The sequence below is a fragment of the Callospermophilus lateralis genome, chromosome 5 (assembly GCF_048772815.1).
Source record: "Callospermophilus lateralis isolate mCalLat2 chromosome 5, mCalLat2.hap1, whole genome shotgun sequence".
NCBI classification, from domain to species: Eukaryota; Metazoa; Chordata; class Mammalia; order Rodentia; family Sciuridae; genus Callospermophilus; species Callospermophilus lateralis.
In genome coordinates, this window is record NC_135309.1 from 74491996 (window position 1) to 74514711 (window position 22716).

General features: G+C 39.4%; 1 protein-coding gene and 2 non-coding genes across 3 annotated transcripts; all 3 read left to right on the top strand.

The window, feature by feature from the left end:
• Positions 1 to 3898: 3898 nt before the first annotated feature.
• Positions 3899 to 18637, top strand: Hspa9 (heat shock protein family A (Hsp70) member 9). The gene is made up of 17 exons (XM_076856887.2): positions 3899 to 4097; positions 5004 to 5062; positions 5297 to 5384; positions 6414 to 6595; positions 7561 to 7685; positions 8238 to 8311; positions 8396 to 8502; positions 8948 to 9110; positions 9764 to 9856; positions 13196 to 13405; positions 14727 to 14954; positions 15405 to 15509; positions 16048 to 16165; positions 16423 to 16517; positions 17174 to 17266; positions 17439 to 17579; positions 17865 to 18637. The coding sequence occupies exons 1-17, from the start codon at positions 4017 to 4019 to the stop codon at positions 17940 to 17942; spliced, it is 2040 nt and encodes a 679-aa protein (XP_076713002.1). The 5' UTR covers positions 3899 to 4016; the 3' UTR covers positions 17943 to 18637.
• LOC143400567 (small nucleolar RNA SNORD63) lies at positions 14003 to 14077 on the top strand. The gene has a single exon (XR_013091481.1). It is a non-coding gene; the product is annotated as a small nucleolar RNA SNORD63 (small nucleolar RNA).
• Positions 15037 to 15108, top strand: LOC143400566 (small nucleolar RNA SNORD63). Its single transcript, XR_013091480.1, has one exon. It is a non-coding gene; the product is annotated as a small nucleolar RNA SNORD63 (small nucleolar RNA).
• Positions 18638 to 22716: the final 4079 nt, after the last annotated feature.

Sequence of the window (22716 nt, forward strand, 5' to 3'; positions counted from 1 at the left end):
ACACATGCTAAGCAAGCACTCTACCACTGAGCCACAACCCCAGCCCTACATGCCTCATTTTTATTTTTGGAAGTTGGAAATTACCACACGACATTCATCTTTCAGGAGACTGAATAAAATGTCTCCCGAGACATCAGTTTAGAGACCTTGCTTTAAAAATACAAATTTGATCCTATGAGTTATATTAATTTTTTTCCAACCTTTTTTTTGTTGTTTGAACAGTATTGGGAATCAAATCCAGGGCCTTGTACTGGCTAGGTAGGCCCTCTACCATTGAACTATATCCCTAGTCTGGAATTTTCTTTTATGTATGTGTGTAGAAGTAGGGGTCCCACAGATTGGATCCAGGGGCTCTCTGGCCCTGAGCTATATACCCATATTTTTTTACTTTATTTTTCAGACAGGCATGAGCTATCACACTTGGTTAGCCCCAAATTTTCCTTAAGGTTGTTTTGGAACCTAAACTACATTTTTAAAAAAATATTTTTTAGTTTTAGATGGATACAATACCTTTATTTTATGTATTTATTTTACGTGGTGCTAAGGATCGAACCTGTTGCCTCACATGTTAGGCAAGCTCTATCACTGAGCAACAACCGCAGCCCCTTAAACTACATTTAAAAAATTTAAAGTATTTCTAACTTTTTATTCCATTGTCAGAGTAACTGCTGTTAATAATGGATTAAGCCAGTATTATAAAACTCAGATTTTTGTAAATGTAAATGTAGAGGTAAAACATCAGATCCTGTTTGGTTATGAGGCAGCAGAACAGTGGTTGTTGGCAGTGTAGATTCTGGAGTCAGACTGACTGACCCAGATTCTAACTTTACCATTCAATTGCCATAAGACCCCAGGTAACAGATTTAATCAATCTTAAGCTTCAAATTCTACATTTGCAAAATGAGAATACAACAACATTTACTTAGGTCATGTTTTGACATTCCACTATAAAATGTACATGAATCTAGAGCAGTTTGTGGAGCTTAAGTAAACACTTAACAGCTACTATTAATTACTATTCTAGAGAAAATTCTTACTAATGGCTGTAGCCCCAGAATATAATTAAAAGTATGATATGGGGCTGGGTTGTAGCTCAGCGGTAGATCACTTGCCTAGCATATGCGAGGCCCTGGGTTTGATCCTCAGCACCACATAAAAATAAACACATAGAATAAAGATATTGTATCCAACTACAATTAAAAAATAAATATTTTTTAAAAAAGAATGATATGCTGGGCACAGGGGTGCACGGCTGTAATCCCAGTGACTGGGGAGGCTGAGGGAGGAGGATTGCAAGTTCAAGACCAGTATAAGCAACTTGATGAGGCCCTGAGCAACTCAGTGAGACCATGTCTCAAAATAAAAAGTTAAAAAAACAGGCTGGGGATGGGGATGTAGCTCAGTGGTTAAGTGTCCCTGAGTTCAACCCCCTGTACTAAAAAAAAAAAAAAAAAAAAAAAACCTATACTATGCACAGGTATTGGACAGCCACTTGTTCTGTTTAGTAAACATTTACCCTCATGGAAATTATGCACCACGTCCTTCCATTTCCCAAAGTAACAGTGAGATGCCAATCTCTATTTAGAGTTCTGTGATGTACACTACTTGGCTGAGGATCTGTCTGCTCTTATTCATTTGAACCCTTATGTTTTCTTAGAATCAGATTCATTTCTTCCAGCCTTCAGGCTGTAGGCTATGGTAATTTGCAAGGCAGTGCAGAAGCCTATCTTTTATACTGGCAAATATTAAAAGCCCTCATTCTCAGGTTCATGCTTTGAATATCTAGCACTACCACATCCCCCTTGTGGTTATGGAGAATATTTGCAAGACGCCTGGAGAAACCACAGGAAAGTCATACCCACACAATCGTGGTCTCAGACACCCTTTAGAAAACACAATTTGATTCCAGGATTCTTTTGATTAATACTTTGAGGCTTTTAAGTGTATGGAACAAAAAGAAAAGCAAATTCTTAGCCTCTTGACTGCACAGAGAATTGAGAACAGTCTCTCCCTCTCTGTCATATACAACATAAAGATGTAATGTTGTTTCTATTTTACTTCACTGTTTAGTATTATTTCCCTTCATCAGCATTCTGTTTTAAAATGTAAATCTCTACAAATGTAAATTTAAAATGTAAATCTCATGAACCTATAGCTTTGATGTCTTAGGAAAGCCTATCTCTGAATCTTGAAAAAGAGTTTTTAAGTAGACTAGTGAGGATAATAATAGTTAATGCTTAGAAAAGAGGGTGTGGGAGGCTTTAAAAAAATCTTAGAACCTGCATAATCTATGACCAACATTACATCTGACTTTTTATTTTGGGGGTGAGGGTACTGGGGATTGAACCCAGGGGTACTTGACCACTAAGCTATCTCCTCAGCCCTGTTTTGTATTTTATTTAGAGACAGGGTCTCACTGAGTTGCTTAGCTCCTGGGTTGCTGAAGCTGGCTTTTAACTAGCTATCCTCCTGTCTCAGCCTCCCAAACCTTTGGGATTACAAGCGTGAGCCACCAAAACATGCACCTTTTCTATTTTTCACTTTCTTCCCCTCAGAATGTAAACTCTTCAGTTATCTTCTTTCTTCCCAATTTTTCCACATTTCCTTCACAATTCATCGCAGTGATGACCACTTAATAATACAGTACTTATTTACCTTAAGGAAGTAGGGGCTTTAAGCATTTGCCTCTTTTGAAAGAGGACTTCAAAAACAAATGGTTTCATCATCAAAATCAAGTTCAAGCTCACTGTCTTCTCATCAACGAACACGTTTTGCTTTTACTGTATTCCCACCAACTAGAAAAATGCCTGACACACAGTTTGTGGAATCAATGGATTCCTTTTATAAAAAATGTGAAACTTATCACAAAGGAGTAACTGACATTTTACAACCAGCACAAGGTTTGAAAGGGTACAGAGGAGGCCTTCGGCCAGCACAGTAAAAGAAGAGCCTGAGCTCAAAGTAGTTTTTTCCTTGATTGTTTGCACGATGATTAGTTTTAGGGCGACCCAAAACTCTGAACGAAACGCTGCTTTAGAGGCTGGAAACCCGAGACTCCCGAGGTAAAACACAGCAAAAATTTTGTCTACGGTCTCCATATCTAGGTGTATTTCAAATTATGAACAAACCATGGCACTTAACAAAGCCCCCGCTGGGGCGCGCAACGCACGCCTGTAATCCCAGCGGCTCCAAAGGATGTTCAAATCGGGAGTTCAAATCCAGCCTCAGCAACTTGGCGAAACATTAAGCAACTTAGCGAGACTCCGTCTCAAAATAAAACACAAAAAAAGAGCAGGGCACGTAGGTCAGTGGTTTTGCAACCTGGGTTCCAACCTCAGTATCAAAAAACAAAACAAAGCCTCAGGACAAGATGGCGCCCTCCGCGAGAGAAGGGAGCCGGGAAAACGTCCACGCGCACAGTGCACGCGCGCGCGTTCCGCTCTCAGCTGTATTCGGGCCAAACTCGCTTGCGCGGGGGCATCCAATAAACACTGTTAATCTCCCACTCCGTTTTCCGCCAGTCTCTGCGCACATGCGTTCTCGAGCCTTAGCTCAATGCCACCTGCGTAGGTGCAACAAGCTCCTCCCTCCACGCAACTGACGCAAGGAGTCTGTAATCGGTTCGCAGTTTATCCCGTGTGACCTTGAGTCTTTCCTGAAGCTGAGGACCGCGACTGTCTGAGGCGCTGCCTGAATATCCATCTCCACCTCTTCGCTTTTCACTATCCTCTCTGCAGCTGCGGCCGAAACTGGAGGGCAAAGTGTTTTCAACAGTCATGCTTCGGAGCACGTTATGAGCACGCCCTAGTTCCGGAAGCGGCAGTCGGGTAGGTTCTGGTCAGGCGGCGCGGGCGACGCCTCAGTGGAAAAGTGGCTCTCTGGGCCTCAGTGCCCAATCTCCGCCCCACCACCCCACGTGGTTGGAGGTTTCCAGAATCGCTGCCACTACCGCACCGCGCTACTCCCGTCCAGCCGAGTGCTTCTTTGCTTCTTCCTATTCCCTAGGTCTAGCCGCCATGATAAGCGCTAGCCGAGCCGCAGCAGCCCGCCTCGTGGGCGCCGCAGCTTCCCGGGGCCCCAAGGCCGCTCGCCACCAGGTAAGAAACTGTCGGGCCTTCCCGAAACTGCTCACGCTCTCAGGACTCAGTAGGGCAGGCCGCGCCCTTCAGGGTCAGGTTCTTCAAGGGAAAATCACGAGGGAAAGAAGGTAACGGACTTAAGTTTTTAGCGTTGCCGGCTTAAGGCGTAGTTCTGGGCCATCTTCCTCTGCCCTTTGAGTCCTGCTGAGTCACACTACTCGTGATCTAGTCTCTTATCCCACGAATTACGAGGTGGTGGTCTTAACAGTCTGTTCTGTGTCTGGTTGGATAGGTTTCGCCTTGGGCAAGGGATGTAGCCTGTGTTGGGAGGGAGCCGCTAGTATAGGTTTCATTTTCACCTGAGTCGAAGGATAGGTCTTCCTTTGTGCAGAGTAATGTGTGTAGGACCCCGGTGGTGTGGTGGATAAAGGAAGAGAAATGCCTGAAGAAGTCCAAAATCAAATTTCAGCTTCAGTTTTCGTGTTTAGGAACACTTTCTGAAAGTCTTAGGTAGAAGATTGTATTCGTTTGTACTTCAGAAAAAGTAAGGACAAGAAAGAAGGTTGTGGTTGCTCTTCATCTAAAACGAAAACTACATCTTTGGTGAATGGGAATTGAAGCTATCCACCCAGACGTGGGTTTAATGGAAGGCTTGAAAGTAGCCCTAGGTTAGATGTTAACAAAGCAATAAAACGTCTTTTATCCAGATGGAAAGCCTCTGCCTAATCCCCCTCCCCCCCTTTTTTTTAATGGCGCTACAACATTAATACCGTGACAAAGTCAGCACAAACTTCTGAGTTACTTAGAATCAGAGTATGCACACATTCAGGCTGATGCATAAAACTCTTACAAAGAAATAATTAGAACAAGCCTAAGTTTTCTTATGTTGTTGATGACTGATGCAACTGTTTTTTATTTTTTTAGGATGGTTGGAATGGCCTTAGTCATGAGGCTTTTAGGTTTGTTTCAAGGAGAGATTATGCGTAAGTATAACTTAATTTCCTTTGACAGAGGACACACATTAGCGGTCTCTACATTTACAATTAACTGTTCTTTTTTTAATAACCCATCCTAGTGAGAAGCACTACTTCAACCTACTTATTTATAATGTAGTGCACCACTATTTTGCTCCCATATCAAATATTTGTGTTTCCTTCTGTTGTTTTGGAGTCCAGTAATAAGGTAATAACTGTGACGTTGTTTTAAATATCTTACAGATCAGAAGCAATCAAGGGTGCAGTTGTTGGTATTGATTTGGGTACTACCAACTCCTGTGTGGCAGTTATGGAGGGTAAACAAGCAAAGGTGAGCATGATAAGAAGCTCTGGGTCACATAGAAATAGCTAGTGTCCACTCCAAAATTATGTGCTTTGGGGCTTAGATGTAAATTCTGAAGTTTGGTTTGCATTTTAAAAGCTGCTTTTGGTTTCTTAAGATTTGTGAGGTGAGAATCTTTGTGATGCTGATAATTGAATGAATTTCACTTCCCCTTGGGATTGAAAAACATTCACCTAGGATAGAGGCCAGACTGGCTTGCAGTGTAATAGTGCAGCAGTTTTTTAAACATATTGAACCAAGATGAGAGGTTGCAGGCTAGAAGGAAATGGAGTCACACATGCAAGAGCTTTCTAGATAAAGGCTGTTACTCTGAAGCCTACTTACTCTCTGCATGTAACATCTTTATTCCCTCTGGGTTGTTACCAAGATTTAGAGCACTTGAGATTCTACAGTCTTGCCTCTTCTTACATGGGCTTTAATGCGTTTCCCTCATGTCCTTGTCTGAAACACTATGTAGAGGAGTCTTTCTCCATTTGTTTAGTATCAGTAATCCCTTTTTAGTGTTTATTTGTGCTTCTTGGTATATATTTTACATGCCTGAAATTTGTAGCCATCACAGAAATGTAAGATTTAATTTTCTATGCCAAAGGAGAGGTTATCTTTTTCAACACTGAGTTTGAAAAACCTGATGAATAGTTTTTGTACGACTTTTTGTTATTAGTTGTGAGTTATTTCAAGTTAAAGGTTTAAAGATACCAAACTGTTAAATGCTTTCAAGAGTTGGTATTTACTGAGTTAGAATTCACAGTAGTAAAGCATGCCAGTTAATGCTGTATTTAAGCCTTTGTGAAATAGTTGCTGTTAATATTCTGGTGGGCTGGAGTTGTAGCTCAGTGGTAGAGCACATGCCAAGTCTGTATGAGGCACTGGGTTCAATACTCAGCACCACATAAAAATAAATTTTAAAATAAAGGTATTGTGTCCATCTACAACTTAAAAAAAAAAAAAAGATGCTGGTGATGACTAGAATCTTAATTCTTATTTTGGGGACTTTAGGTGCTGGAGAATGCTGAAGGTGCCAGAACCACCCCTTCCGTTGTTGCCTTTACAGCAGATGGTGAACGACTTGTTGGGATGCCAGCGAAGCGACAGGCTGTCACCAACCCAAACAATACATTCTATGCCACCAAGCGTCTCATTGGCCGGCGATACGATGACCCTGAAGTACAGAAAGACATGTGAGTAATAGCAAAAACCATAGTTATTTGCAAGGGCCACACAGAACACTCATAGCACTTTAAGATCCTCAAAACATCTTTCTTTAGTGGATTACATGTTGGGAGTCAAGAGGGGAATCCATGCCTCCGAAGTAGGGGTACATCCTTTCTGACAACAGAAACTTCATTTTTGCCTTCTTGATTCGGTATTTGCTGTGTTGATCGTGCATTTGAAGGTTTATGAGATATTCCTGAACTATGAATCACTGGCAGAATAAGTTAATGGCATAGGTTCTATCGTGTATTGATATTGATCAAATATATACAGATACAGGGCAGGGCGATTGCGGGGGGACACTTGATTTTGCTTTTGTTTCGGGTTAAAAATACTAAAGATGTAGTTACCCGTTTTTGTATAATTTTTTAAAAATATTTTTAGTAGATTTTCATAGTACCTATATTTTATTGTTTTGTTTTGTTTGTTTTAATGTGCTGGAGAACGAACCCAATGCCTCATGCTTGCTGGGCAAGTGCTTTACCACTGAGTCACAACCTCAGCCCCAATTTTTTTTTTTTAATTGGTTTGTTGAACTTTAATTGGAGTGTCAGTTCTATAGTAATCGTCGGGTTTTGTGACTGTTTTTTTCCCAGTTAGGGTAATTTAAGGTTCGTCCTTATCTCGTGGCTTATATCAATCTTCATTTCTTTTCATGACTAAATAATATTCTGTATAGATATATACATTTGTTTAACCATTTGTCATTTGATGGACATTTGGGTTATTTTCACTTTTGGCGTCTGAATGCTACCTTAAGCATTCATGTACACATTTTTATTATTATTTTCTAAAGATTTTCATTAAATGATGTTATGAAATTATCCTTTGTTCATGAGTCTCTTGTGGGGTGGATAGTGAACATTTGTGACAACTTTGTTATGGTAGGTCGCACTAGCCAGTTATCTCATAATTTCTATGTGGCTTTCAGTAAAAATGTTCCCTTCAAAATTGTCCGTGCCTCCAATGGTGATGCTTGGGTTGAGGCTCATGGAAAACTGTATTCTCCAAGTCAAATTGGAGCATTTGTGTTGATGAAGATGAAAGAAACTGCAGGTGAGTGTTCACATCTGGAAAAGTTTGAATATTTTGACTTACCTGAGATTACCCCACTGTTCTGTAGCTGAGTCATGCCCTTTGTACAGAAAACCTAGGAAAGGCAAAACTCTTATTATTCACTATATCAACCTCCTAATTTCACATTTTCCTGGTAGTATGTGGGCTTGCTGCTTTTGTGTTGGAGAGTTTAGCGTTCTGAATTGAAAGTCAAAAGGCTATACCTTAAGCTTTTGTCCCTATTAAGTAAAGCTTATAACTTTTGCATTTTAAAAACTAGTGGCTGTTTTAAGTGTAAAGGTCATTGTGACTTGACTTCACTAACATACTAGAGGTGAGATTTTTTGAGTTTTCACCAGTGTCTTTTTAATTTTGGAGTATTTCTTAAAAGGTCTGTCTCCATGTTAATTACTTGCTAAAACACTGACCAGTGTTGTCTGTTGTCTTTGGCCTTGAAAGGATGACACAGGTTGCGAGGCTATGTTAATAATTCTGTTGCTTGTTTTTTGTGGCATAATACCATGATTAAATTTATTCTGATTTTTTTTCCAGAAAATTACTTGGGTCACACAGCAAAAAATGCTGTAATCACAGTCCCTGCTTATTTCAATGACTCACAGAGGCAGGTGAGTTCAGTTAGCTTTCTTCTTTACAAAATATTGCCTGGGACACAAGGTAGGGGAAAATGCTTTTATCTTTGTTTTCTCTAGGCCACTAAGGATGCTGGCCAGATATCTGGACTGAATGTGCTTCGAGTGATTAACGAACCCACAGCTGCTGCTCTGGCCTATGGTTTAGACAAATCTGAAGACAAAATGTAAGTTTGTAAATACAGTCCAGCCTGGATGCATGAAACTAAGGTCATGTAGCCATGAGACTCATTCTGAATCCTCTTTTTTATTGATTGAGCTTTGTTTGTATTTAGAGTAAAAATGTGCTTCCTTTTCCTTCAAGTTATTTAAGACCATTCCATTATTTACTTTGGGGCCTTGATCATTTATTTTTCTCTTGATATTCATGTTGACAATTATTTCTCCAAAACCGGGTTGAGTGCTGTCTTACTGATACTAAAAATCGAGTTCATTTTCTCTCTGCATTTTCCGTGTTTTTTTAAAATCAAGGCCTTGTGTTAATGTGTGCTCAAATGTCACTTAGGCATGTATCATGACTATACTTTAATAGCTAAGTTTAACTTCCTTTGGTTGTTGAAATTCAGTCCTTGGGATAAGTTCTGTACCATAAGGCTTTCTTTTTCTTTCTAGCATTGCTGTGTATGATTTAGGTGGTGGCACTTTTGACATTTCTATCCTGGAAATACAGAAAGGCGTGTTTGAGGTGAAATCCACCAATGGGGACACTTTCCTTGGTGGTGAAGACTTTGACCAGGCCTTGTTACGACACATTGTGAAGGAGTTCAAGAGAGAGGTTGGTTACCATTGTGTTTAATAAGTGTGAACTTGGGGAATTTGAGAATTTTTTTATTTATGTGGTGCTGAGGATTGAACCCATGCCTCACGTATGCCACTTTTTTTTTTTTTTTTTTTTTTTTTTAGAGATGGGGTCTCACTAAGTTGCTTTGCATATCTCTGTTGTTCAGGCTGGCTTTGAACTCTCAATCCTCCCGTCTCAGCCTCCTGAACAGCTGGGATTACAGTCGTGTACTATCACACCAGGCTGCTCTTGGCTTTTTCCTACAACTTTTTGCTCTGAACTACTGAAATAATTGTGTTTCACTTTCATGGGCAATGAACTATTCTGGTTATTGTAGCTTTAGAATGGGAATAATGTCAATCACTATAGAGTATTTGAAAAGGCATTAAGGGATTCCTTCTTTGAATTAGGAGTTCAAGAGCCAGAAAGAGCTGAAAATCATTCATTTCAGTCTCCTGACTCCAGGCAGATAGATAACCGTTTAAGAATAAGTTCTTTTCTTCCCCACAGATTTTTACGGTTAATGAAAAGTAATTTATGTTTGCTTATGAAGATATGGCTGCGTTTCATGGTGTTTTGCATTGTTACTGCAATTTAAGTAGTATTTATCACCTCACTAATGGTAACATCATATCATCACTTTGTAGACAGGGGTTGATTTGACCAAAGACAATATGGCACTTCAGAGGGTTCGAGAAGCTGCTGAGAAGGCTAAATGTGAACTCTCCTCATCTGTGCAGGTAAGATGTGGGAAAATCCTAGCAGTATTTATGGTTGTACTTAACTTGAATTTGTTTGAATAGTATATTCTGTTTGTCCCAATGGAAGTGTAATCTCTTCACAGTTTTTTGGTTCGTAAAACCTTTGCCATGAACAAAGGAGCAGTGCAGTCATCTAGGTTTTTATTTTAGTTTAGTTTTTGATAGACCTTTATTTATTTATACGTGGTGCTGAGATTTGAACCCAGTGCCTCACATGCCAGGCAAGTGCGTTAACCATTGAGCCACAGCCTCAGCCCCTCATCTGGATGCGCTGAAATTTTTTAGCCACCAAAATAAGAGGTGGTATGGACAAATGACAGATCATATATTTATACCTTTAAATTATTTTAGGGCTGGAGATGTAGCTCAGTGGTAGAGCACTTCTCGAGCATGTACAAAGCCCCAAATTTGATTTCCTTTTCCCGCTCCCAAAATTGATTTTTTTGTGTGTGCCGCAGTGGAACCCAGGGCAAGTGCTCTACCACTGAGTGATTCTCAGCCTAATTCATTGATTTAAAAAGCTAGCCTAGCAATGTGCAGAATTAGAATCACTAGCCTGGAAAAACTGCTATTTTTCACTTAAAATTGAGTACATGTCCTTGTGAATCTTTTAAGAGTCTAATTGCCTCTCATTTAATAATTTGGATTATCAGACTAGAAAATGTGCTGTGAAAGAAACCTGGTTCAAGTCTGAGGCATATGCACCTGTGTTTTTCTCTCTGAGCATCAAATTTGCTCAGCATCTGTCATCTAAGATGTCATCTTAGATGACATCTAAGATGTCAGCACATTTGGCTTTAGTTTTGAGAGGTGAAACTTAACTTTGCCTTTACTATCATTGGATCTGGGTTCAGACCCACCAAGATGGAAGTCCTGTAATCTATTTCTGAGTTCTTCAGTGACATCAGGAAAAGCAGAGCAGTGACTAGTTGATCATCCATAGGGAAAAGTTATTTATGATACTATCCTGTTGATAAAGTGATTGTTGCTCATTAACTTGTACTCATCAACCTGGATTCTCTGGGGATTGAACCCAAAGCACATGCTCTACCACCAAGGTAATCTCTAGCCCCCCAGATCTGGATTTTTTTCCCCCTCTACTGGGTAGTGAATCTAGGAGCGCTTAACCACTGAGCCACATCCCCAGCTCTTTTTTCTCTTATTTAGCAGCAGGGTCTCACTGAGTTACTTAGGACCTCTATGAGTTGCTGAGGCTGACTTTAAACTCAAAATCCTCCTGCCTCAGCTTCCTGAGCTACTGGGATTAGAGGCATATACCACCACACTTGGCCTAAATCTGGATTTTTTAAGTGGTTTGTAAAGTTGTGTACAGTCATTCTAAATGTTGTTTCGTTTCTGCTTCAGGTAGTATGGCAGAACTTCACAATGTGGTGGTTAGAGATAGGGTTAAAATATTTGTCACTAAACTGCCAGCTAATGCTTCCCAGGACACTTTGAAGGGCAGAGTGCTCAGAAATGATATAAAATAGAAGTTTTGTGTGATGGTTTTAGGGGCTGGGGGTGTTGTTGCTAAGTGCTCGATCACTTGCTGGCATGCACAAGGCCCTGTACTTGATCCAAGCACTAAGAAAAGCAAAAGAGTGATGGTTCTCCAGGCAAACTGCTGGGGTTCCTTAATTTATCAATTAACTGCATGATCTTGCATGAATTACTTATTTATCTTAATCTCTTGGATAATACTTTTGCTGTTAGAATTGGTTTCAGTAATAAAAGTATTATTGTTGGGTATGGAGGTGCATGCCTATAATCCCAGTGACTTCTTAGAAGATCAACAGTGTTTTGGGTTTTTTTGTTGTTGTTATTGTTGGTTTGTATGTTTGGTTTTTTTTTTGTTGTTTTTTGGTACCAAAGATTGAACTCAGGGACACTTAACCACTGAGCCACCTCCCAGCCCTATTTTATGTTTTATTTAGACACAGGGTCTCACTGATTTTCTTAGCGCCTCACATTGGCTGAGGTTGAGGCTGGCTTTTAACTCCTGCCTCGGCCTCCCGAACCACTGGGATTACAGGCGTGCGCCACCACACCTTGTAGGAATTTTATTCTTGAGGGTCCATTCTGGGACACTTTTCAGAAAACTGGGCGGGGCGGGGGCTGGGAATTGAACTCAGGGCCTTGTGCATGCAAGGCAAGGACTCTACGAACTGAGCAATATCCCTAGCCCTAGAAATTTTTTTGAACTTTTAACCTAAATATTCTTAGTAACACATTATAAGATCCCATGTTTCATTTGGGATTTATAAAATACTGGATGTTACACAATGGGACTATTCACTGCTCTGCATTAATGTAATGGCAGTATAAGTCAATTCTTGAAATCTCTCTAAAAAGAGTATTTTTGCAGCTTTATTAACATATATAAACTTTCTGGAATGTATAAAGCTCAGGTTATTTGAGTGCAAACTTAAGGCATATGTACAAAGAATATTTTTAAAACTTGGTTAAAAAAAATGTGTGCCAGGCACAGTGGCACGTATCCATAATCATAGCTACTTGGGAGGCTGAGGCCAGGAGGATTGCAATTTTGAGGCCAGCCTGGGCAACCTGTCTAAAAAGGGCTGTGGGCAATGTAGTTCAGTGACAGTGTTTCTAGGTTCACTCTCTAGTATTACAAGGGCGGGGGGGACCCAAAACAGTAGTGTGGTTTTAAATGTTAAGTGGCAGAACAATTCTTTCTTCTGACTGGGGATTTCCTTGTCCACTCATTCTTAGTTGTCAATATATATAGACCTTATTAAGAAGGATTTTGAAATGTTTGTGTCTAGAAAGATAAATTGCAGTCACTGCCTTTGGCTAATCAGTTAAGTGGGTTTGACCCCCCCTTTTGTGGCATTTCAAGTTTTGTGTCCCCTTAAACTACAATTGGTCTATTTTTTAAATTAAAGCTGTCTTGACTTCCCTTTGCTCATTTTTATTAATTTATATTTGTTTTTTTTTCTACCTACACATAAAGGTGAGGTTCCCTGTCATGTGTTCATATATGTACATAATGTGATTTGGGGGGATTACCAGGGATTGAACCAGGGGTACTTAACCACTGCGCAACACCCCTAGCCCATTTTTTATTTTGAAATGGTCTTGCTTAGAGCCTTGATAAGTTGCTGAGGCTGATCTGAATTTGCAGTCCTCTTGCCTTGGCCTCCCAAGCCACTGCACCTGGCTGTTTTCTTAAGAGTTCATTCTGCATTGCTTCCCCTTAGCCATCCTATCATTTCCTCCCCATTTCCTATATTTTCCTCTAGCTTCTACATAAAACATTAAACTTTCTAACATGCAATTTAAACATTTTGTTTGCAGACTGACATCAATTTGCCATATCTTACAATGGATGCTTCTGGACCCAAGCATTTGAATATGAAGCTGACCCGGGCTCAATTTGAGGGGATTGTCACTGATTTAATCAAGAGGACCATTGCTCCATGTCAAAAAGCTATGCAGGATGCAGAAGTCAGCAAAAGTGACATAGGAGAAGTGATTCTTGTTGGTGGTATGACTAGAATGCCCAAGGTGTGAACCCATGGGATTCTTGGCATGGAGAAAAGGGGGGCCAGCATGTAAACTGCCAGGGTGACTTAAGAGGGATGTGATTGTGTCCTCACTAGAGACTTTTTGGCTTTTTTAAAACTTTTTTTTTTTTTTTTAAATATTTGTTTTATTTAGTTTTCGGCAGACATAACATCTTTGTTTGTATGTGGTGCTGAGGATTGAACCCGGGCCGCACACATGCCAGGCGAGCGCGCTACCGCTTGAGCCACATCCCCAGCCCCCTTTTTGGCTTTTTTTAAAGGGAAGCAGAATGTCTTTGAGAACTGTCCCATGGAGTTGCTGTATCACTGAAGTTATATCCCCATCTCTTATTTATTTATTTGGTACTAGGGCTTGAACCCAGGGGTGTTTAACCACTGAAACACATTCACGTCTTTTTTGTATTTTATTTAGAGACAAGGTCTCCCTGAGTTCTGAGGCTGACTTTGAGCTAGTGATCCTCCTGGCTCTGTCTCCCAAGCCTCTGAGATTAAGGCATGCACGACCATACCTGGCAGGATATATGTCTTTACAATTTATTGCCTAGTGTTTCTTTTTGTATCTCTTCTGTAAAGATTTGTACAGTGATGCATTTTATTTATCAACATCAATCTGAAAAGCATAGATATATGGAGAAATAATGACTTAAGCACAAACCTATTGATAGTCTGAATTAGAATTATTCTGGGTTCTGAATTAGTGATCTTTGGTATTTTCTTAATTTTTCTGATGAAGTATTTGGGCTCAGGAAAAGAGCACAAAATTAATGGTGGGGGCTTCTGGGACAAGAGGAGTCCTGAATTTTAACAACTTATTCATGGTCCTATTCTAGTTGTATTGGTTAGTCCCAATAAACCGAAGAATGTGCCCCATGTTAGCAACAGTTTTATTATGTTGCTTCCATTATTTGGTCTTCAGTTAATAGGATTTGGATGACAAAATTTTAAGTCCCCTTGCCTTAACACCATCTGTTTAAAATGATTTCATTAATGTGCAGGAAACCAGATAATAAATATTAGGGATATTTAGTAATAAAGGAAATTAAATATAAAAGGGCAATGAGTGAGAAACTCTGGTTAAAGAATGCATTAACAAGAATTCAACTATGAAACAATTTTGGTAGAATTCTGTCTTTAGTTCTGACTAGCTTAATTGGAGAACATGATATTCAGGTTTTTATTACCTACCAAATTGTTTGTGTTTTAATTGGAGTATATTATGTTCTCCATCTTAAGTTTTCTGTCTCACTCTTATCGGGCAATTACCCTAAATATTGGCTGACATTTTTCTTCTTAATGCTCAGGTTCAGCAAACTGTGCAAGATCTTTTTGGCCGAGCCCCAAGTAAAGCTGTTAATCCTGATGAAGCTGTGGCCATTGGAGCTGCCATTCAAGGAGGTGTATTGGCTGGTGATGTCACAGATGTACTGCTCCTGGATGTCACGCCTTTGTCTCTGGGCATTGAGACTCTGGGAGGTGTCTTTACCAAACTTATTAATAGAAACACCACTATTCCAACCAAGAAGAGTCAGGTAAGAGCTCTCTTTCTCTTTGCCTTATCACAGAAGTATTATCTCTTTATATTTCTGAAAAACTGTAGCTATTGCTGCATTTGTGCAATGATGTTTTTGTCAACACATCATTCTGAAGGAAAAAGTATGTGATGACATCCTATGACTGAGCACATAATAACATCTGAATTTTGTCTTTAACACCTTCTGTGCTAATGTACATCTTTGTACAGTACATTTGCTTAGTTTGAACAATAGCTGTGCCATTTTGCTGTATCAATCCTACTCCTATTCCCTGAAAAGACATAGGCCTTTGTTCTGGGGATAGTGTACGTTGGGATCCTTCCAGAAATAAATTCACTGGATAGGAATAAATATAAATTCCTATCCAGTGAATTTATTTCCCTTGTTTGCCTTCTATAAGGAGAGTGTTTTAATTAGATTGTCAACCTGTGATGCACTGTTCCCCAGGTGTTTTCTACTGCTGCTGATGGACAGACTCAAGTGGAAATTAAAGTGTGTCAAGGTGAGAGAGAGATGGCTGGAGACAACAAACTTCTTGGACAGTTTACTTTGGTAGGTATTGAAAAATCTGAAAATTGTGTTCTCCAATTGCTTCATTCTAAAGTTAGATAGTACTCAAATCCTATAAACTGCTGACATATATAGGATGAATTCTGCAATCCATGCCTTTGGTGTTTATCAGAGCCTTAGAAATTTCATCAAGTACTTTATAAAATGTTTCTTCTTATCATGTAAGAGTCATTTGATGTTGTTACTGGCTTTTGATCAGTATTGCTTGTTGTTCTTAGTGATATAAACTTCAGTGGAGAGGTTTCCTATCATTTACCATGTCCCCAGATAAATATAGCCATTATAGTTATTCAGTGTAAATCTAACTAAATTTCACAAGTATAAAGCCCTGTTGATTTCATACAGCAATGAAGCTACCACCCTCACTTTTATAAACTTGTGGTTTTGTGCACTGTGTGAAGGTATCACTTGTTCCTTCCAGGAAGCAAATAATTTGTTTACCTAATGATCATATAGTTGTGACAATAGTAGCACTGGACCTCCTGTTAAAGTATCTTACTCTGAGTATTGCTTACTTTAGATTGGAATTCCCCCTGCCCCTCGTGGAGTCCCTCAGATTGAAGTTACCTTTGATATTGATGCCAATGGGATCGTACATGTTTCTGCAAAAGATAAGGGCACTGGACGTGAGCAGCAGAGTAAGTCCTTATCAGTTAAGATTAAGGTGAGGGACCGCTGTTGGGAATTAGACCCTGTTGTTAGTGCACCTCTTTTTCTTCTCTGTCTTGAGGAGAGAATGAGTCTTCTTTACAAGTATAATGTTTTTCAGGGAATGGAGGCAAACAGGGAAGCAGTGAGCCCCCTGGTGAATTTTAAGTAGGAAAAAGTAGATCAGTTGACCTTGGCCAGAGGTATGTAATTTTACCAAAGAGCTAATAGATGTTTTTTCTTACAGTTGTAATCCAGTCCTCTGGTGGATTAAGTAAAGATGATATTGAAAATATGGTTAAAAATGCAGAGAAGTATGCTGAAGAAGACCGGCGAAAGAAGGTAATTACTTTTGTTTTTCTTGGCTTTTTTTTTTTTTAATGTTGGTAGATGGGCACAGTACCTTTATTCATTTCAATTTTATCTGATGTTGAGGATCAAACCCAGTGCCTCACAAATGCTAGGCAAGTATTCTACCACTGAGCTACAACCCCAGCCCATCTTTTTGGCTTCTTAATCTTAGTAAAGCTGACACATGAAAGAAGAGTTGAACATTTGGCTGAACTCTTTTACCACTATCTTCACCTTTACTTATTACTCAGATCTCTTTTGCTTTCATATAGGGTCTTTTTTTTATATATATATAGAGAGAAAGAATTTTAATATTTATTTTTTTAGTTATCGGCAGACACAACATCTTTGTATGTGGTGCTGAGGATCAAACCCGGGCTGCACGCATGCCAGGCGAGCGCGCTACCGCTTGAGCCACATCCCCAGCCCTCATATAGGGTCTTTTTATGGTCCCAAACTCTTGGGCTCAAATAATGTCCCACCTTAGCTACCTGAGTAGCTGGGATTACAGGTGTGCATGACCACATCCTTGCTTGAAATGTTTTTTCTTAGTCTTCTCCTATCAGAATTCTTATGAAAAGAGTCTAGGTCAAACTGCTCTCAGAGTTTTGATTGGAAAAACATATTAAACTTCTCATTTCTCTAAGGAACGAGTTGAAGCAGTTAACATGGCTGAAGGAATTATTCATGACACAGAAACCAAGATGGAAGAATTCAAGGACCAATTACCTGCTGATGAGGTAAACTGTTCTCAAACAACTGAAGAGATTGGGGGAATTATCACCACTGAGTGAAGTTTGTTTTTCTGTGTATCATGATATAAGTAATCAGTTTTTTAAGTGTTCTGAATATTACTACATCACAAAATGGGACAGAAGACCTGAGAAAATGAAAATTTTTGTCTTTTTTAAGTGCAACAAACTTAAAGAAGAGATATCCAAAATGAGGGAGCTCCTGGCTCGAAAAGACAGTGAAACGGGAGAAAACATCAGGCAGGCAGCATCCTCCCTTCAGCAGGCATCATTAAAGCTCTTTGAAATGGCATACAAAAAGGTACAAGGACTGACCGGTATTTTGATCCTGATTACTTTTCTTGTAACTTTTCTTAATTACTGTTACAGGTGTTCTCTCCATTGTCATTTATGGAATTGAGAATAGGATTTTAAAACATCTTCTGCCATCTTGATTCTATTTAGGGAATGATGATAGTGTCAAAGGAATCACAGGAAAGCACTAGTGTAGGGGATGGAACAGGAGTGCGCGGGATGAGACTCCTTTGTTTTGGTGTTAAACTATTAGCTTAATATTCTGAATGGGTATCAAATGTTTTCTTAACAGATGGCATCTGAGAGAGAAGGCTCTGGAAGTTCTGGCACTGGGGAACAAAAGGAAGATCAAAAGGAGGAGAAACAGTAATAGTACATTGGAGCCAAAAAGACCACATTCTATATGAAGCTTAGGAGTGAAGGCACTTCCTGAGCAGAAATGGGCAACCTTCAGTCTTTACTGTATTTTTGCAGTATTCGATATATAATTTCCTTGATATGTAAATTTAGTGACCATTAGCTGATGAACATTTAATGGGCAATAATTCTACGCAGTACAAAGTTCACAATGTTCTCTCCGTGGCCTGTTAATTTTCAGCTGCATGTGAAAGGGTTAGGGGTAGACGATTTACTAATCATTATAAAGACTTCCTGTTGGTTTGTGCTAAAGTGGCAATATTTTCAAGGTGTGAAACTATATCAAACACAATGAAGGAGATGTACCATAATAACCTGGAATGAGACCATAATGAGGATGAAGATCCTAGTTGGTCAAGAGCACTGCTGTAATAGCCGATGTGTACTCAGGGTCCTTCGGCTGAGGCCTTGCAGCACAAGAGAGCTAGCTGTGCTAAGGTTGTAGTAGGTGGGACAGAGGAAGCTGGTCAGTGGAAAACTAAGCTATTTATGTTAGGTAGCTTAAAATAAGGTAGTTCTTAAATCCCTAATGTTCCTAAGGCATACTTTTCTAGCTACCCTCTGGCCCATCTGGCATTTACATCCTTGAGATTGTTCTTTTTGATCCATTCTGGATTTTTAAAAAAATAAATATGAAAAACATCTTGATTTCTTGTTTTTATGGTGTGAGCTGCAGTTTAGCTTCAGGGCTATGACATGTCACACTTTCCATATTTTCCAAGGAAGAAAACAGAATTTTCTAGCACTGGGTAAAGAGACGAACAAATCCAAAGATTCAGAAGAATTGGTATAAAAAGTCACTGGCAAATTTTAGATGTCTATTATAAAAACCAGGTCTTTTTATTCAGGTTGCTGTCAGCTTAGAAATGTATACAACCAAGCCTGGCGTACGTTGAAGAAACTGATATGTAGTAGTCATAAGATGTATTTTGAGTGATTTCAAAAATAAGGAGCCCATATTCTTGATCTGTTTGTGCTTTCCCATCCTCAGTGTATTGGCTTGTCCCAAATTTTGATGTACTTTTAAATATCACATGCCAATGACTTAAGTGATATTGTTCTTATGTCTCATTAAGTAGAATTATTTCCCATGTCTCTGAACATACTTCTCTTTGAATTTCATGGATACTGAAGTAAACTTATACCATGTAACATAGCTCCTTTATAATTTAATGGTATTTTGAAATGTAGGGTTCTGTTGGGGGGGGCTTGTATTTTAGTTAGGGGTCTCACTAAATTGCTAAGAGCCTCAGAGTCTTGTGATTACAGACATGTACCACCATGCCTATCAGAAATTTCCTTTTTTAAGGTCAATACAAGAAATCAGTTCAATGCCCTACTGTGGAGGAAATGAGTGATTTCTACATTGCATAACTAGAAAATTCACTTGTCCAATTCGTAACACCCATGTGAAAATTATTAGGATTTGTGTGAGTTGATGATACTCAGGTTTTCAGCCACATGAACACTTGAGAGGAACCTACAATGGTTCTGTCATAAAAGATGGTTTGTGTTATGTTGGAAGATGCTTTTCTGATTGACCTCTGCTGTGTTCAGATCAGTATGGAAGCTAAACTGTCCTCCAAGATTTCCAAGTACCCTAACTGGTCATTAATAGCATGTTTTAATCAAGGTTTGCCCTGAACAGAATCTGGGTTCTACTGGAAAGAGTACTTGAGTAGATGTCTATAGCTATTGTCTTAAGGTGCCCAGTGGGAGAAATAAACACATTGAACTGTAATTCAGTTCTCTCTCAATCTAAGCCGTAATAGCATAAAAAATTTCATTAGGATTTCCCAGAGATAAACTAATAGGTTATTATGTAGTCTGAGGCTCACTATAAGAAATTTGCTCATAATTGTGGAGATCCAGAAACCCTATCTACTGTGTGCACGCTGGAGAATACTAATGGTTTATCCAAGATGAATGCATCTGCTAAAGCAAGCAAAGAATTCCAATTTTCCTCTACCTTTTATATCCCATCAGGGCACTTACTTTGCTATTTCACACGTTAGAAAGAACACAATTTCCTCTACTTGAAAGTTTCTTGTTGTTATAAGTACTTGATAGGATCACAAGTGTAACTTGTAATTTTTCTGCTATTCCTTAAGTTGGTCTTTGCAGTACCAATGTATGTATATTTTTTTTAAGTTTTTTTGCTCAAACCAAAACCTGCAGTCATCAAATCTTACCAAAATATGTAAAGAATTACCATCTCTACTATTTTTATTGTAAATTACCCTGAGTTTTGACCAGTCTATCCACTTAAACCATTGCTATATTAGCACATTGGTATTTTCTCACAGCAGTGAGATGGCACTCCCCTTCTCTAAACTCTTCCCAAGGCCTACAGGCTTCACATGATGTGCTCCCTCATTACCACTTTACTCCTTTCTCCCAATTTTATCTTCTGGCCTTATCCCTTGATGAAATAGTCTCAACATTTCCATTTGACTCACCTATCACTTTTTTTTTTTTTTTTTTTTTTGAGAGAAATATAAAAATAGCCCCCCCTTCTCAAGTTTGTCATTTCCTATTCCTACTCTCCTCTTAGCATTTTTTACTATTCAATTTGTCCTTTCCCCACCTAAAATGTGAGCTACATTAACACCAAAAATTATTCATTGACAATGTCTCTGTACCCAGAATAATTCCTAGCACATAAACACTAAAATATTTCAAAATACCTCTACTGTCCAAAATTCAGGGTGGTTTTACATTTCCATTTTAGAAATTAAAGCCTTTTGGTAATTGATTTATAAATCACACCCTTGTCTGTCAAACTCTCAATGGGGGAGCTTATACCAAATTTAATTGATAATGTGCTGTGGATCAAATTTATGCGTTCGCGTATTCTCTCCATCTCCAGGCCAAAAGGTGAATTTGAGTTCATTTTAAATTGAGGTCTTCCACATTGCTATTCTTATAATTTTATGAGCCAAGGTAATCCTTTCCCAGCCTCTGTAGTTGGAACTACAGGCATGTGTCACCATGGCCAACAAGATGAAAATAATTAGAAAAGGCTCGTCTCAAACTTGCAAGTCTCCTTTCTCGGCCTCCCAAATAGCTAAGGTTACACTTTAACTGGGATTATTGGTGTGTGCCATTCTTTTTAAGTACCAAGGTTTGAACCCAGGGGCCCCTTAACTCCTGAGCCACATCTCCAGCATTTTTCTTTGATACAGGGTCTCACCAAATTTCTTAGGGACTCACTAAGTTGCTGAGGCTGGCTGTGAACTTGCAATCCTTCTGCCTCAGCCTCCTGAGCCATTGGGATTAAAGGTGTGCACCACCCTGCTCAGCCATATTATTTTCCCAAGAATGTATGAAATTTAAAAAAAAAATCAACTGAGGTAACATGGCATAAATTTTTTTTTTAAGATCATACAAGGGAAGTCTGCATGGCTCATGAGTGCACAAATGCTAGTTATGAGAGATTGAGGCTACAAGTTCCGTCTTTTCCTCTTTTCTGCTGTCCTTCTGTTTGGATTATGCAGCAATGCTTCCCACCCCCACCCCCCACCCCTATTTGGTGACAACTGGGGATTGAACCCAGGACCTCATGATAGGAAAGAACTATATGTGGCTCAAGCAGTAGTGAGCTCGCCTGGCATGCATGAAGCCTGGGTTTGATCCTCAGCACCACATACAAAGATGTTGTGTCTGCCGGAAAAAAAAAGGAAAGAACTATATACCTGAGCTAAACCCAGAGCACTTTTTAAAAATTTAGAATAGGGTTTAACTAAATTGCCCAGGCTGGCCTCAAACTTGTAATACTCCTGCTTCGACCTCTTTAGTAGCCAGGATTACAGGGATGCATGACCACACTTGGTATCAGCAAGGTGGCTCTTGATTCTGGGATTTCTCCACATTGCAGAATTGAACCAATATATTCATAATAAATTACCCAGTCAGTATTGTTATAGCAGCACAAAGTGGACTGAGATAGGATTGCCATTTATTCTGGTCATTCCCATTCTGTGTGCTATCCAGAAAAACCTTGGGCCACGTATTTGGTTTTAATTTTCCAGGATATGTCCCCCAAATTGCTGGGATTACAGGTGTGTGCCACTGCATCTTGCTGGGACTTACTGAAGTTCTAAGTGCCTTAGAGATAACCAAATCCACAGATACTTTTCAAACTATTTTTTCCTGCTCTACCACTGAGTATACCCCAGCCTCAATACAGAACTCTGGGGCTGGGGTCATAGCTCAGTGGTGGAGCACTTGTCCTGCATGGTGAGGCCGTGGGTTCGATCCTCATCACCACATAAAAATAAATAGTAAAGGTATTGTGTTGACTACAACTAACTAAATAAATAGAGGTATTGTGTCAACTACAACTAAAAAAACTTAGAAGTAATAATAAAGGTTTTGTGTGCACCTACAAGTGAAAAAATATTTAAAAATTTTAAAAATATATAGAACTCTCTGGACAGGCATGGTGGTGCCCGCCTATAATCCCAGCACCTCACGAGGGTGAGGCAGGATGGAGTTCAAAGCCAGCTTCAGCAACGTTGAGGCATTAAGCAACTCAGTGATATCTGTTTCTAAATAAAATACAAAATAGGGCTGGGAGGGGGTTGGGGTTGTGGCTCAGTGATAGAGTGCTCACCTAGCACACAAAAGGCACTGGGTTCAAACCTTAGCACCACGTGAAAAAAAAAAAATGAAATAAAGATATCATGTCCATCTACAACTAAGAAATAAATATAAAAAAAAATAGG

Coding starts and splice junctions, on each gene's coding strand:
- Hspa9 (XM_076856887.2), top strand. CDS start 4,017: ATGATAAGCGCTAGCCGAGCCGCAGCAGCCCGCCTCGTGGGCGCCGCA. Junction 6,596..7,560: donor CCTGAAGTACAGAAAGACAT/GTGAGTAATAGC, acceptor TGTGGCTTTCAG/TAAAAATGTTCCCTTCAAAA. Junction 13,406..14,726: donor GTATGACTAGAATGCCCAAG/GTGTGAACCCAT, acceptor CTTAATGCTCAG/GTTCAGCAAACTGTGCAAGA.